A 15141-nucleotide genomic window follows, 5' to 3' on the forward strand; every position below is an offset into this window, starting at 1 on the left:
GGGGGGGGGGGTCTCACCTGCAGTGTCCGGGGGGGGGGGGCGAGCAGGGCGCCGTCGCTGCAGCTGCAGCTGCTGGGGAACCGGCCGTCGGGGGGGGGGGGAGAAGGGCCGTCCCAGCCCCGCCCAGAGGGCCCCGAGCCATGTGCAGAGAGCCGCCGGCGCCGCCCCTGCCCTTCCGCCCAATCCCCGGGCCAGGCAGGATGAGGCCCCCCCCCCACTGCCCTCGCCCCAAAAAGGGGTGCTGGTGCCGAGGCATCTCTCGAGCATGCACAGAGCGCCTTCGCTTCCCGGAACCCGAGGCGCGCTTTTCTGCTCTGGGGACCCCGCAGGGTCATCTAGCGCAACCCCGGACAGGGTGGTGGGGCGGGTTCAAGGGGCCACTTTTCATTTTGGAATCCCACCCACCCCATCAAAAAAGGGGGGCCCGGTTTGTTTTAGGCGCTTACCAAGGTCCCCTCCTGCGCGCGCGCACCCCCACGCCTGTTCCCCCCCCCCGAGTTTGTGGCAGAACTGGAGAGTTGGAAGGGACCCCCCGAGGCCATCCAGCCCGACCCCGCGCAGTGCAACGGGCGGCGTTCCACCTTTTGCCCAAATACTGGATCTTCTGCCCCCCCCCCCGAAAAGCACTGCTTAGAAGGGGGTGTCTCGCGCCTCTGGGGGGCTCCCAGGTGCGTGGGGGGTGCTGGAGACGAGCAGGTAGATTTGGGGTGCTCTCTCTCCCCCCCCCCGCAGGCTCCAGCTGGTGGGAGGGAGGGAGTTTGGGAGGCGGCTCCGCCGGGCGCTGTTTGCCAGAGGAGGCGGGAGGGGGGCGTCTCCCCTGGCCTGGCCCACCCAGGGCGTGGGGGGGGGCGGGGAACTCCCCGTCTTGACACTCCGGGAGCCCCGGGAGACGGAGAGAGGCGCGGGCAGGTGAGCAGGGACCCAGGGGAGACCCCACCCCGGGGCCAAAGGGGAAGGAAAACGGGGGGGGGGTGTCTCTACTTTGGGGTGGGGGAGTGGGGAGAAGCAGGCCAGCAAGGGGAGGGGGGCAGAGCCCTGAAGGCAGAACCCCGCCCTTTGCAAATGTGAAAGGGTTTTTTTTGGGGGGGGGGACAAGAGATCAGGCACGCTTTGAGGTTCTCTCTGTGCTCCCCAGGCAAAGCCCCCTACCTGATTCTCCTCTGTTTGCAGGGGGGTGACAATGGGGGGCAGGGAGAGACCCCCCCATTCCACATGTTCCCCCCCCCTCACGTCTCTCTTTCTGCCTCAGGATCTGACAGGATGGGGTCAAAGTTTCCCAGCTGCTTCCCCCGGGGAAGGCGCTCCAGGCGCCACAGCAAGACGGAGCAGAAAGAGACCCCCGCAGGTAAGGAGAGCCCCCCAAGTGCTTTGCACTCCCCTTGGGTGATTTCTTCCTGCCCTAGATGCAGCCCACCCCCCAGGGCAGGGTTGTGGAGATGCCTTGGCCCCTTACCAGAGAGCTAACCTGGCCCCTCCACCCCAGGTCCCCACCCCCTTGGGTGCCTTTTGGGAGAATCACCAAATTGTAGAGTTGGGACCCCAGGCGGTCATCCAGACCAACCCCCTGGAGAGCTGGGGTTGCAAACTCTTTTTGAGCCTCTCTTCCTCTTCCTCCTCCACCTGCAGCAGCCGCTTCCTCCTCCTCCTCGGACGCCCCCCAAGCCGCAGCGCCGCGGACACGCTCCACACCGTCCACCAGCAGCGAGACGGACTCCCAGAGTGGAAGGGCTTACTTCAGCGGAAAGGCCAGGGTCTCGTTCCGCCACCAGCTGGACTCCGAGAGGGAAGTGACCAGCTGAGCTCCCCCAGAGGAACACTCCTAACCCCACCCCACAGGTGCCCCTGGAGCAGGAAGACTCAGCTTGGGCCCCACAGGAGACTCCCGGCGATATAGGGTGGGGGGTCAGTGCAAGCCCCCCACTCCCCCCCCCCCCAGCAAACTCGTTGACAGTGAGTGCAGCCTGCGTGCTGGAAGCTACTGGGATGAGAAGAGGGGCTTGGCTGCTTCCCAGCCCCCCCCCAAACGATCCGAGGTCAAATAAGTGAGGGGTCAGACCCAAGCAAAGCCAGGATTTGGGCAGCGACCCCAAACTGGAGCGGACTAGTTGTGGGGCTCAGATGATCAGATAAGTTTGCAGGCTTGGGTCCCGATCCCAGAGTCCCAGCAGCGGATATGGAGCAATAAAAGGTGTTACTCCCCCATCCTCGTTTCAGATGTGTGTTTCTTTTGTGTCGGGGTTGGGCTAGATGACCTTTGGTGTCCCCTCCCTCCTGCGCTTCTCAAACCAGCCCAGCTCACAAGGGGCAGGTGGGTCTCCAAAGAGAGAGGGGAGGGGGCCGGCCCCAATCCTTTTTGCCACGTTGAGCTGCTGGGCAGGGGGCCCAGCCAGTGTTGTGAGCTGCTTGCGTGTCAACGCCTCTCCGCTGGCGCTGGGCCCGGCCCACCCGCCCGCCCGGTCCAAGCAGAAGGCAGGCTGGAGCAGGAAAGAGGGAAGGGCCGAGTGCGAAACCAAACACCCCACCCACCAAAACAGGCAGGCGGAGGAGAAGAAAACACGTCGGGGCCGTTAAAAGTGAAAATTAAAGGATGGCGGGCCCAGAAATTGTGGTTTGAGGGTCCTTGTTTTCTGCATGGCGCCTCCTCCGCCCCCCAAAAAGTGGAGTTTGGGAGAGGGCGGCCAGGGCAGGCCTGCGGCGGCACCTTCTTCCTCCTCCTCGGCTGGGCGTAACCCCTTATCTCACCAGGGTAATCACAGCCTGGGAACAATTGCGGCAGGATGGAGAAACCACAATCGGGATTAGAGGGAGGGAGGGAGGCAGCAATGCGGAGTCAGCCACCCTCGCAGGGGACAGGGGGCACCAGCGCCCCCTGCTGGCACCTGGGGGGTACAGGGAGAAGATCAGGGCGCTGGGCTCTTAAGCGGTTCCTGCGCCAGGAGCCTCAAAGGGACAGAGAAGGGTCACACCCCTCCCTTTCCCGGAAGACGCGAGACAGGGATCAGGCCCAACAAAGCCGTCCTGTGGGAGGGAGTTCCGCAGATTAACTGTGTCACAAAACTGCGAGTCCCACAATGCCAAGCCAGGGCAGATCAAACCTGAGAGTCAAGTGTGGTGCGGTAGTCAGGGCTGGATGAGGTCCTGGGAGAGACCAGGGTTCCTATCTGGCACCCCAGCCAGATGGACAGGGCATAAATAATAAAATTATTATTATTAATCCTCCCCACGGGACCCTGAAGCTGCCTGGGTCACAAGGCCTCTCAGCCCGACCTACCTCGCAGGCTCGTGTTGGGGATGGTTATATATTCCTTGCTACCCTGCCTTTCCCCCTGACAAGACTCGAGGCGGCTTGCAGAGGAAAAAGCTGAAAATACAGAAGATGCGTCAGTTATTGAAGGAGCAGAGAGAGAACCACGTACGCTACCTTGAAATGAAATACCGTGAAAATCCCTGGAACGAGAAGTAGTCGACTAGAAATATTATCTTATAGAAATAAACTAAATGATGAAAATCAAAAAGCTTAAGGGAAAAAATTAGAAAAACCTAAAATTGAACAAGGCCTTAACGGGATGCCAGCTACAAACCTCGCTTCACTGAACTATTCAGTTTCCTCAGAAGGAAATAGAAAAATCATATATCTTAAATAACCAAAATTAAAAAAAAAAAGGGGGGGGGGACTCCCAAAAATTCTGATCCTTCACCTAGGTTGAGCTATAAAACCTTTTGAAATTTATTCTTTAGTTTATTTCTATAATATTTCTAGTCGACTACTTTTCGCTTCAGGGATTTTCACGGTATTTCATTTGTTTTGTGTGATTTCTCAGTTCCGTGACCGTCTTTTTTTCTACTGCGTTCGCTACCTTGAGCTTCTTGCAGGGAAAAGGGGGGATATAAACGCAACGGTAATTCTGACCCCCCCCATTCTGTCCCAACAAAACCCGGGCGTTTGAGAGGAACCATCAAAGGCGCTTTGTTTCCGACTCCCATATTTTAATGCAGCATCAAACCAATCTGACAGCAGAACAAAAATATGGACTCCCCGAACCCCTCCACTTCCTGCCTGAGGCCCCCCCCAACCCGCCGCTTTTCAGAGGGTGGAGAAGCGGGGCAGGTCGTTTCCCAGGATGACCTTGCGCTCCACGCCGTCCTTGGTGATGGCCGCCAGGCGGATGACCCCCCCGCTGGAGCCGTCGCGGTCCATGGCCAGGGCGAGGGCTGGAAGAGAGGAGAGTGAATGAGATGAAAAAAATGTTGAAATATACATTTATAAAGAAACCAGAAGCATTTTTACTGGGCATTGTTGGGAGTGATATGAACGGAAAGGAATGTAAGCTCTTTTTATACGCAATAACAGCAGCAAGAATATCACTGGCCCAAAAATGGTAGCAAGAAGAATTACCGACGATCGAAGAATGGAGGATGAAGTTAATGGACTATGCAGAACTAGATAAACTAACAGGAAGGATTCGAAACCGGCGGGACCAGAAATTCACGGAAGACTGGAGTAAATTTACAGACTATCTGAAAAGTACTTGTGAAGATCGGACAACGTTTGTAGGTTTGCAAGAAGTTTTGTGAGGAGTATTATTGGAATTATTGCAAAAATGGATAAGGGGAAGGATGATTTGTTAAGAGATGTAAAGGCAATATAAAGTTAATAAATGCGTAAGAAGTGGTTAAAATGGTGGATCATCAGAGGTGCTGATGGAAGTCTAAAAAGTCTGTATAGGTGATATGTTTTGTGGTACATTTTATAACTTATATGTTAAAATCTATAAAAATTATTTTTTAAAAAACAGGAAGAGATGAGAGTGAGGTAGGACACCCTCAGAAGGACTGGGAGACAGCCCCACCCCAATTTGAGGGGCTCCCGTTCCGCATCCATACCGTTGGCCGCGAAGCTGAGACATTCCTCCTTGCTCATCCCTGGCTTGTAAGTGGCGTCGACGAAGCCGTAGATGTAGGAGCTGCCGGAGCCCCCGATGGAGAAGGGCTGGCGGACCATCATGCCCCCCATGGGGACAGAGTACACCTGGGAAAGGGGGGGGCACAGTTATGAGCCAGTCCAGAGGATACAGCCCCTGCCCGGCATCAGAGCTCAGAGAGTCAAGCATGGGCTGCCTGTGCCGGGGAACCAGGCCTGGCCCTGTGGGAGGGCAGGTGGGCAGCCCCCCCATCTCACCTGTCCCCCTTTGCGCTTGTCCCAGCCGGCCACGAGGATCCCAGCCGTGAGGTCCTCTCGGTAGCGGTAGCACATCTCCTTGAACAGGCTGGCGGCTGTGTGCACCAATGGGCGCTCGTCCAGTTCAATGCTGCGCAGATTTTTTTGGGTGGAGAGGGGGAAGAAGAGAAACGGGTCACACACAGAGCAAGCAGGGCAGAGACTGGCACCCGCAGGGGGCCGTGAACGTCCACGCAGGACCCACACCACCAACTCTAGGGTGTAGAAAAGGCTTCTTCTGAGTTCTCCAGAAATCTTCCTCGTACTTACAGGACTGCCTCTCCTGGTCTGCCCTGCAGAGGACCTTAAGGTCCATGGATAATCATAGTTTAGAGGGCCCTAAGGAAGTCAGACTATCCTCCACCAGGGCCAGGGCCTTCTCAGTGGTGGCTCCGACCTGGTGGGATGCTCTGTCCCAGGAGACCAGGGCTCTGCAGGATTTAACTTCCTTCCGCAGGGCCTGTAAGACAGAGCTATTCCACCTGGCTTTCAACTTGAGCTTAGCCTGATCTTAGCCCTCCCACTCCCCTTTTTATGAAGATCACCCGCTCTGGGATCCCACAGCTAATTCTCCCCTGGTCTCCTCGCTGGCCCAAATACGACTAATTTAGCCAGCTAGCCCTGGTGATCATCTAATGTTTATTGGATAAATTTCCCCCCTAAATTGATTTTTGAATTCTGAATTTATTGTTATTCACGTTTTATACTGTATTTTATGCTGTTTTTTTGTTGCATCAATTAAGTGTTTTAAATTTGTTGTTAGCCGCTCTGAGCCTGGTTTTCTGAACCGGGAAGGGCGGGGTATAAATAAAAATTTATTATTATTCTCCTGCAGCCTTCGTGTGTAAGCACAGCCCTCCTGGCAACACCTACGTTGCCAAGGGCTGGACTAGAGGGCCCTTGGGGGTCCCCTCCCGCTCTACGGTTCGATGATTCCCCAAAGTTAAATTGTTAGATCCATGTCTCTGGATTCTTCAAGCCCTGCCCCATGTGAACTCCTGACTTGGCAGAATCTCCAGCTAGGAAGAACATTCCCCAAGAACAGCAAGAGAATATGTTCACAGGCCTCTCCTTTTTCTGGAGCTGAGTTCTGTCACCAGGTGGAAAAGAGTGTGGTTCCGTGGAGCCCCAGCAGGCCTGCAGGCTCAGGGGGGCCAGAAATGCACCGCCACCGCCACCGCCACCACCTACCTCCCCTGCCCCCAGTGCCCCCACCCTCCGTACCTGTGGAAGCCCAGCTGGTATGTAACGGCGTCCGCGATGGCCTGGGTGTCGGCAGCAGAGCCCGAACGGCAGCAGAAAATGTGGTCGTGGATTTGCGTCAGCTTGTCTGTGACGCGGTTGGCGATGTACGAACTGCAAGAGGGAGGCGGGGGGCATCAGTGTTGGGAGTTCACGGCCCACAAAGGATTTCAGGGCGGCTGTGTCCGAGGGGCCCAGAAGCTGCCCATAACCTCCGAAACCGGAAGGGGAAATCACACGTTGGAAGCTGCCTTGTTACAGCGTCTCGCACCCCTCCTCACAAGGGGTCTCTCTCCCAGCCCTGAACTCTGGCGGCCTCCTGTGTGAAATGAAGGGGCTCTGATAACCCCTCCCTCAGAGTCAGAGGAAGATTCTGGTCCTCATTGCTCTGGAGAAAGCGCAGAATTGAAAAGGGCTCAAGGAAGCAGCTTCACATTAACTCATACCTCAATGCCCGGCAGAAATGGCTCACCACATTGCTGATTTGTTTAAGAGCAATGAGTTGCTTTGTATTTTGCAGTGTTTATTATGTAACTAGGCTAAGGCGTTTCCCTGCGCTGCTCTGGTTCGCCAGAAGCGGCTTAGTCCTGCTGGCCACATGACCCGGAAGCTGTACGCCGGCTCCCTCGGCCAGTAAAGCGAGATGAGCACCGCAACCCCAGAGTCGGCCACGACTGGACCTAATGGTCAGGGGTCCCTTGACCTTTAGGCTAAGGCTGCTTACAGTAAAGCTTTGAAACTCTCTTTTTTTATTTAAGCAATGGCTTTCCGGGGTTTCAGGCAAGGTGACATTTCCAGCCCTACCCATGAAGCTAAGGCCTTCTGCATGCAGGACAGGTGCTCGACTGCCGAGCTACGGCCCTTCACAAAATAGCGCCAGCTTCATGCTGTTGCAATTCCTGTTATTATTCTTCCCGGGATGGCCTTCTGCTCCCAGCCACCTGAGAATAGAGGGGAATGCCTCCCAGGAAAAGCAACGTGGAGTTGGTTTTCTGAGAGGGTGCTGGGAGGCCCTTCACACAGACACCCCCCTTCCCCCACTCACCCCGTGGTGGTCCTGGAGTCAGCACCGATGACGACCCCACCGTCAAACTCCACAGCCATGATGGTTGTCTGAGGAAGGGGAGGAAGAGGGTGAGGAACAAGCAAGGACCGTTTGGCCAAGCCCAAATCTCGAGGGCTTTCTGGAATCATAGATTTGCAGAGCTGCAAGGGCTCTAGAGGGTCATCCAGCCCAAGCGCAATGCAGGAAGGGAGGAGGAAATCCCACCAGCTGCAGCTTCTTCCATTGCTGCCGTCTGGGTTGGGAAAAGGAAGGACGATGTCACGCATAGCTTTAAAAAAGGATTGGGTGAATTAATGGTGGAAAAGAGGGCTCTTGAGGTTGGAGGCCTCAATGCTTCTGAATTGTTGTGAATAACACAGTTATTGTGCTCAGATTCTGCTTGCTGCTTTTTTTATGTGGCAGAGTGCAAAGCTCTGATTATTATTTTCACAGTGTGATTTATTTTATTTTGCTTTACGCATCTTGCTTTGTGATGGCTTCGGGTATACACAAACCAATCAACACTATTCTCGCCCCCCCCCCCAATTGTGACAGTATTTAGTTGCAAATAGGTTCGGCTGCTAAGCTGCTTCGGGCTGCTCTGGGCAAGGAAAAGCGGCTAACAAATTCAACAGGTAAACGATGACAGCCACAGGGGCAGTGATGGAGCAGGGCCTCTGGAAGAGACCAGGGTTCGACTCCTGCACCCTGCCATGAATCTCGCTTGTGGGGGGGGTCTCCTGGGGCCAGTCGCTGCCTCTCTCTCAGCCCAACCTACACAGCACAGCTGTTGTGAGGATAAAATAGAAGATGGCGGCAGTGAGAACCATGTGCATATGCTCCCTTGAGGTCTTCAGAGAAAAAAAGGGCAGGATATAAAACACAGCGAAGGCGCCTTCCTTACATACCTTTAGGGCAGGCAGCCCCAAACTCGGCCCTCCAGATGTTTTGAGACTACAACTCCCATCATCCCTAGCTAACAGGACCAGTGGTCAGGGATGGTGGGAATTGTAGTCCCAAAACAATTGGAGGGCCGAGTTTGGGGATGCCGGCTTTAGGGGGCGAAAACATTCCTCTTCAACCAGGCCTTGGGCTGACTACCATCCTATGTACTTTAAGTGTGTGGGGTTTTTTTTTGGGGGGGGGGGAGCATTGTTCTTATTTTTATTATGTATTTTACATTCTCGTCTTGTACACTCATACAGTACATACTAACAACAATAAGGCAGTAATAATAAATAACTGGTAAGTTGCCCTCTGTGTGCGCCTACTGGGGAGTAAGCCTGCCTGTGTGGGGTGGAGAGAGAGGGTAGCCAACTTTGTTCTGGCAAAATACAGTGGGTGGGTGTGCTTTTTATTCTGAATCTAGTTCTGAAGGGACTTCAAAGCAATCCATTACAATCTACTGCAGCCTCTGGGATCTGTCTCCCTCTATCACACACGCAGGCACAAGAATTTGTGAATCTGCCTGTGCTTGGCTACGCAGAGCTCAGACACGGGCATTGGGGTGTGTGTGTGTCCCTAAATGGCCAGCGAAAGGGAGATTAGAGACTGGGAAATGCGGGACGAAGCTGCTCCAAGGCAGCATGGCAAAGCCTTTTAATAATAATAATAATAATAATAATAACAACAATAATAATACAGTGGTACCTCGGGTTAAGTACTTAATTCGTTCCGGAGGTCCGTTCTTAACCTGAAACTGTTCTTAACCTGAAGCACCACTTTAGCTAATGGGGCCTCTCACTGCCACCGCATGATTTCTGTTCTTATCCTGAAGCAAAGTTCTTAACCCGAGGTACTATTTCTGCATTAGCAGAGTCTGTAACCTGAAGCGTATGTAACCTGAAGGTACACTGTAATAAATTTTACTTATACCCCGTCCTCCCCGGGCTCAGGGCGGCTAACACCAGTAAAATTACAGTAAAAACATGATGGGGGGGGGGGGAATAATTTAAAACACAGGTTAAAATGCAATTTATTTTAGCCTCATTTTAAAAGTAGCCCGCAGATCAAAACCATAAGGGGAGGGAAACATCCGGGTCAGACTGAGTCCCAACCAAAGGCCTCTTCTGCATCGAAAGGGGGGGGGGATTATCCTGCATAACACAGGGCCGGGGGCCACCTTGTGGGGGGGGGACACACACACACACATGAGGATCTGACTCCCAGGCAAGCCAGGCGGCACAGAGGGGGGGGGGCAGCCTCCTCTTCGGGGCAGGGACCTGAGCCCCCTGACCCCCTCCCTCTGCCCCCCACGAGAAAGGGAGGTAGGACCCCCTCCTCCCCCCCCGCCCCCAGGCCTGGGCCTCCCTGGCGGGGTTGTTGTGGGGCGGGGGGGGCGGAGGCGGGGGGGCTGCGTCCCAACCAAAGGCCTCTTCTGCATCGAAAGGGGGGGGGATTATCCTGCATTAGACAGGGCCGGGGGCCACCCTGGTGGGGGGGGGGGACACACACACACACGAGGATCTGACTCCCAGGCCAGCCAGGCGGCACGGGGGGGGGGCAGCCTCCTCTTCGGGGCAGGGACCTGAGCCCCCTGACCCCCCTCCTCCCCCCCCGCCCCCAGGCCTGGGCCTCCCTGGCGGGGTTGTTGTGGGGCGGGGGGGCGGAGGCGGGGGGGCTGCGTCCCAACCAAAGGCCTCTTCTGCATCGAAAGGGGGGGGGATTATCCTGCATTAGACAGGGCCGGGGGCCACCCTGGTGGGGGGGGACACACACACACACACACACACACACACAGGAGGATCTGACTCCCAGGCCAGCCAGGCGGCACGGGGGGGGGGCAGCCTCCTCTTCGGGGCAGGGACCTGAGCCCCCTGACCCCCCTCCTCCCCCCCCGCCCCCAGGCCTGGGCCTCCCTGGCGGGGTTGTTGTGGGGCGGGGGGGCGGAGGCGGGGGGGCTGCGTCCCAACCAAAGGCCTCTTCTGCATCGAAAGGGGGGGGGATTATCCTGCATTAGACAGGGCCGGGGGCCACCCTGGTGGGGGGGGGGACACACACACACACACACACACACACAGGAGGATCTGACTCCCAGGCCAGCCAGGCGGCACGGGGGGGGGGCAGCCTCCTCTTCGGGGCAGGGACCTGAGCCCCCTGACCCCCCTCCTCCCCCCCCGCCCCCAGGCCTGGGCCTCCCTGGCGGGGTTGTTGTGGGGCGGGGGGGGGGCGGAGGCGGGGGGGCTGCGTCCCAACCAAAGGCCTCTTCTGCATCGAAAGGGGGGGGATTATCCTGCATTAGACAGGGCCGGGGGCCACCCTGGTGGGGGGAGACACACACACACACAGGAGGATCTGACTCCCAGGCCAGCCAGGCGGCACGGGGGGGGCAGCCTCCTCTTCGGGGCAGGGACCTGACCCCCTGCCCCCCTCCTTCTGCCCCCCTCCCCACGAGAAAGGGAGGTAGGACCCCCTCCTCCCCCCCCCGCCCCCAGGCCTGGGCCTCCCTGGCGGGGTTGTTGTGGGGCGGGGGGGGCGGAGGCGGGGGGGCTGCGTCCCAACCAAAGGCCTCTTCTGCATCGAAAGGGGGGGGGATTATCCTGCATTAGACAGGGCCGGGGGCCACCCTGGTGGGGGGGGGGACACACACACACACGAGGATCTGACTCCCAGGCCAGCCAGGCGGCACGGGGGGGGGCAGCCTCCTCTTCGGGGCAGGGACCTGAGCCCCCTGACCCCCCTCCTCCCCCCCCGCCCCCAGGCCTGGGCCTCCCTGGCGGGGTTGTTGTGGGGCGGGGGGGGCGGAGGCGGGGGGGCTGCGTCCCAACCAAAGGCCTCTTCTGCATCGAAAGGGGGGGGGGATTATCCTGCATTAGACAGGGCCGGGGGCCACCCTGGTGGGGGGGGGGACACACACACACACGAGGATCTGACTCCCAGGCCAGCCAGGCGGCACGGGGGGGGGCAGCCTCCTCTTCGGGGCAGGGACCTGAGCCCCCTGACCCCCCTCCTCCCCCCCCGCCCCCAGGCCTGGGCCTCCCTGGCGGGGTTGTTGTGGGGCGGGGGGGGCGGAGGCGGGGGGGCTGCGTCCCAACCAAAGGCCTCTTCTGCATCGAAAGGGGGGGGGATTATCCTGCATTAGACAGGGCCGGGGGCCACCCTGGTGGGGGGAGACACACACACACACACGAGGATCTGACTCCCAGGCCAGCCAGGCGGCACGGGGGGGGGCAGCCTCCTCTTCGGGGCAGGGACCTGAGCCCCCTGACCCCCCTCCTTCTGCCCCCCCACGAGAAAGGGAGGTAGGACCCCCTCCTCCCCCCCCCGCCCCCAGGCCTGGGCCTCCCTGGCGGGGTTGTGGGGGGGCGGGGGGGGGCGGAGGCGGCGAGAGGAGCCCCCCCTGTCGTCCGTCCCCCCCCCCAGTTCCCCCTCCCTCCCCGACTCACCCCGGTGGTGACGGCCTGCTGGCTCCAGTCCGGACACCGCGCCTCCATCCCTGCGCTCGGACTCAGCACCGCCGGCGCCGCCATCTTGGATCTGAGCGACGGCACTCACTGTCGCAAAACTGCCCCGCCATGGCGCTTTGCGGCGCGCTTTGCGGCGGAGGAGGGAGAGCCAGGCACGTAGAGCTGCGGGCGCGGGAAGAGGAGGGGCGGCATCTGCGGCCAGTTTCCGGGTCCCGGAGGAGGGGGCGGTGTCACGCTGCAGAGCTACAAATTGTAGAAGGGAGGCCTGCGCCGATCTTCCGGGGTTCGTTTCTTCTCTCGTTTTATTCTACTACGTCAGGGGTCAGCAAACTTTTTAAAAATATATATATATTTAAAGAAAGTTTGCTGACCCCTGACGTAGTAGAATAAAACGAGAGAAGAAACAAATATATTATATTTATTATATTATATTATATTATATTATATTATATTATATTATATATTATTATTATATTATATTATATTATATTATATTATATTATATTATATTATATTATATTATATTAATTATATATATATATTAATTTTTACAAAACGTTTCCAAAGAACATGTTTTCTTATCTTATACAATATTTTGGACTTCCATCAACCACATCTGAAGATTTTTCAATCTTTATCACTTAATCTGCATTTCATTAATCTCACTATTACTTTTAACAGTCCTTCACTAATAATTCTCTTTATACTTTTCTCTGCAATATTTCGCATAGTCCTCCTTACAAACCTTCTTGCAATATGACTAGCATAAATCTGTTGATTACAATTGCTTTTTCACGTATTTACTCCAGTCCTCTGAGAATATCTCTGATCCCGCAGGTTTCGAATCCTTCCTGTCATCTTATCTAATTCTGCATAGTCCATTAATTTCGTCTGCCATTCTTCTTTCGTTGGTAGTTCTTCTTGCAACTTTTTCAGCAGGGGGCCGGTCCACTGTCCCTCAGACCTTGTGGGGGGCTGGACTATATTTTGAAAAAAATAATGAACGAATTCCTATGCCCCACAAATAACCCAGAGATGCATTTTATGCGTTTTATTACATGAGCATTCTACTCATGTAAAAGCCCACTGATTCCCAGACCATCCGTGGGCCGGATGGAGAAGGCGATTGGGCCTCATCAGGCCCCCGGGCCTTAGCTTGCCTACCCAAGTTCTGTTAGGTTTCTGTTTGTGCCACTGTGCAGTTTTTGGAGTCACAAGACTCTGTTTACATTCCAGAGATTCCCTTTCTCCTGCTGGTGTGCAAGGAGGAAGGGGGTGTGCATCTTCCACGCTGGGAGATGTCGCCTATCAAGATCTTCCTGGACTGCGGGGAAGCCAGCCAGGGTAGATCACCGGCAAACAAGCCCCGGGAGCCGGGGAGAGGGGCCAGCCTCTCCCGAGGGGGCACGTTTTCCAACAGTCACACGGGAGACGGGAGACGGATGTTGATATTACTGCTTTCCTGTTTCTTTGTACCAGTTGCCTCTCGGCTTTCACAGAGAGAGGATGTATATTTCTTTTCTGTCTGCGTAGTTAGAAATAAAACTCTTAGCAATGTAGCTCATATTTCTCATCCTTCTGCTGCTGCTGTATACTCTGCCGAATGGGGAAGGTGCCTGGAGACTCATCAAAGGCTTAGGTCGTTAATCACGTCGGAGGACTCGACAGGAGGAGTAGCTCGGTCGAACACAAGTTCCAACATGTCCTTGTTGTTGTTTAGTCGTTTAGTCGTGTCCGACTCTTCATGACCCCCTGGACCAGAGCACGCCAGGCACTCCTGTCTTCCACTGCCTCCCGCAGTTTAGTCAGACTCATGTTTGTGGCTTCGAGAACGCTGTCCCACCATCTCGTCCTCTGTCGTCCCCTTCTCCTTGTACCCTCCATCTTTCCCAGCATCAGGGTCTTTTCCAGGGAGTCTTCTCTGCTCATGAGGTGGCCAAAGTCTTGGAGCCTCAGCTTCAGGATCTGTCCTTCCAGTGACCACTCAGGGCTGATTTCCTTAAGAATGGATGCGTTTGATCTTCTTGCAGTCCATGGGACTCTCAAAAGTCTCCTCCAGCCCCAGAATTCAAATTACAATTATTACAATTGTGTACCTCGGGGAGGATCACAGCATAAACACACACAAAGCACATAATAATAAAAACATGACCAAAAGCGAAGCAACAGCTGCTTCCAGAAAGACATTCCAAAGGCAGAGGCTGTTTATAACTCTATATTTTATTGCACAGCTCCTCCTCCCAAGGCAGAAATGCCAAATTTCATTTTTCCTTATCTTTGCGCCCAGCCCTGGCAGACCTTCCTCTGGTCTTCCTCCTCCTGTCCGGGTCGCTGCTCCTCTGCTGCTGCCTCGGGCTAGAACCCCTCCGCAGCTTTATCCGAACTCCTTTGCCAGTTTCCTCCATTCCAAAGCTATTTTCCCCTTGAAAAAGGACTCCAGGAAGTTCCCAGAGGTGACAATTGCTGAGCTAATTGTTGACCAAGGAAAACCTAATCCCATCATCAGACTTGCCAAGGAGTCCAGACATGCAAAGGAAGTTCCATTGCACTTTGGGTGGTGGGACTTCAGAGGTGTTTGTCTATGCTAACCTTATACCTGGGTCTTGCCCTGTCATGTCTGCTTATGCTAATCTTGTACCAAGGACTTGTCTGAAAATGTTGGCCAAGGTTGAACTAGTGTAACCCCTGTCTACCCCTCCCCTTTTGTGACATGTCAGTGATGTAAAGATGATGTCAAAATTATTATTTTTTAAAAAAATCCTTCCAGTAGCACCTTAGAGACTATGATAGGAATTTTGAGGTCTTAGATATATGTTAAATGTTCATAAGTGTACCAACCAAGCACGTACATAGATCAGCACAGGAAGACCGACCTGAAACCATTTTGATTCCCAAACTGACCTAAATTATTTCTCTGCAAGGTCAAAGTGGAAAACCTTCCCATTGTCTCTTTCCTCACAAATCCTGTCTTAAGGGCACATTTAAGATATGAATAGGGTGTGTGCCTGACCTGGCTTGGGAACTAAGTATTTATCATTACGAAAGACTGGCCAGGCTCCCCAGGGTATCCAATCAAGTGACCATTAACAGATAACCTGCCAGACAGGAGGTAAACAACGCATTCAGATTTCTGTTGTAGACCGCCCTTTCTGTGATGTAGGTATGATGTTTCTAGGGGTGGTCTTGGACTCCAGGGCAGGGAATTTAAAATGTCTATATAAGGGCGGGCA

General features: G+C 55.3%; 2 protein-coding genes across 4 annotated transcripts; one reads left to right on the top strand and one right to left on the bottom strand.

Moving 5' to 3' along the window:
• Positions 1–505: 505 nt before the first annotated feature.
• On the top strand, positions 506–2202 carry LOC307201951 (uncharacterized protein C17orf114 homolog). Of its 3 annotated transcripts, none has more exons than XM_079951509.1 (3): positions 506–696; positions 1250–1345; positions 1627–2202. In XM_079951509.1, the coding sequence occupies exons 2-3, from the start codon at positions 1261–1263 to the stop codon at positions 1797–1799; spliced, it is 258 nt and encodes an 85-aa protein (XP_079807635.1). In that variant the 5' UTR covers positions 506–696; positions 1250–1260; the 3' UTR covers positions 1800–2202. The 3 variants fall into 3 exon arrangements, with proteins under 3 accessions (XP_079807635.1, XP_079807636.1, XP_079807634.1); XM_079951510.1 differs by having other exon boundaries at positions 506–668; XM_079951508.1 differs by lacking the exon at positions 506–696 and adding an exon at positions 757–909.
• Positions 2203–3966: 1764 nt separating this feature from the next.
• On the bottom strand, positions 3967–12020 carry PSMB6 (proteasome 20S subunit beta 6). The gene is made up of 6 exons (XM_079952165.1): positions 11891–12020; positions 7506–7573; positions 6443–6574; positions 5180–5309; positions 4885–5029; positions 3967–4212 (listed from the first exon to the last, which is right to left on the bottom strand). Exons 1-6 carry the CDS (start codon positions 11972–11974, stop codon positions 4085–4087), a joined length of 687 nt encoding a protein of 228 aa, XP_079808291.1. The 5' UTR covers positions 11975–12020; the 3' UTR covers positions 3967–4084.
• Between the last annotated feature and the right edge of the window lie 3121 nt (positions 12021–15141).

Source organism: Podarcis cretensis (genome assembly GCF_951804945.1).
Source record: "Podarcis cretensis genome assembly, chromosome: 13".
NCBI classification, from domain to species: Eukaryota; Metazoa; Chordata; class Lepidosauria; order Squamata; family Lacertidae; genus Podarcis; species Podarcis cretensis.

Excerpts from the sequence above, each read along its gene's own strand:
- LOC307201951 (XM_079951509.1), top strand. The coding sequence starts at position 1,261 with ATGGGGTCAAAGTTTCCCAGCTGCTTCCCCCGGGGAAGGCGCTCCAGG. Across the intron at positions 1,346-1,626 it reads GCAGAAAGAGACCCCCGCAG|CAGCCGCTTCCTCCTCCTCC; the intron begins GTAAGGAGAGCC and ends CTCCACCTGCAG.
- PSMB6 (XM_079952165.1), bottom strand. The coding sequence starts at position 11,974 with ATGGCGGCGCCGGCGGTGCTGAGTCCGAGCGCAGGGATGGAGGCGCGG. Across the intron at positions 5,310-6,442 it reads TACCAGCTGGGCTTCCACAG|CATTGAACTGGACGAGCGCC; the intron begins GTACGGAGGGTG and ends AAATCTGCGCAG. Across the intron at positions 5,030-5,179 it reads ACAAGCGCAAAGGGGGACAG|GTGTACTCTGTCCCCATGGG; the intron begins GTGAGATGGGGG and ends CCCCTTTCCCAG.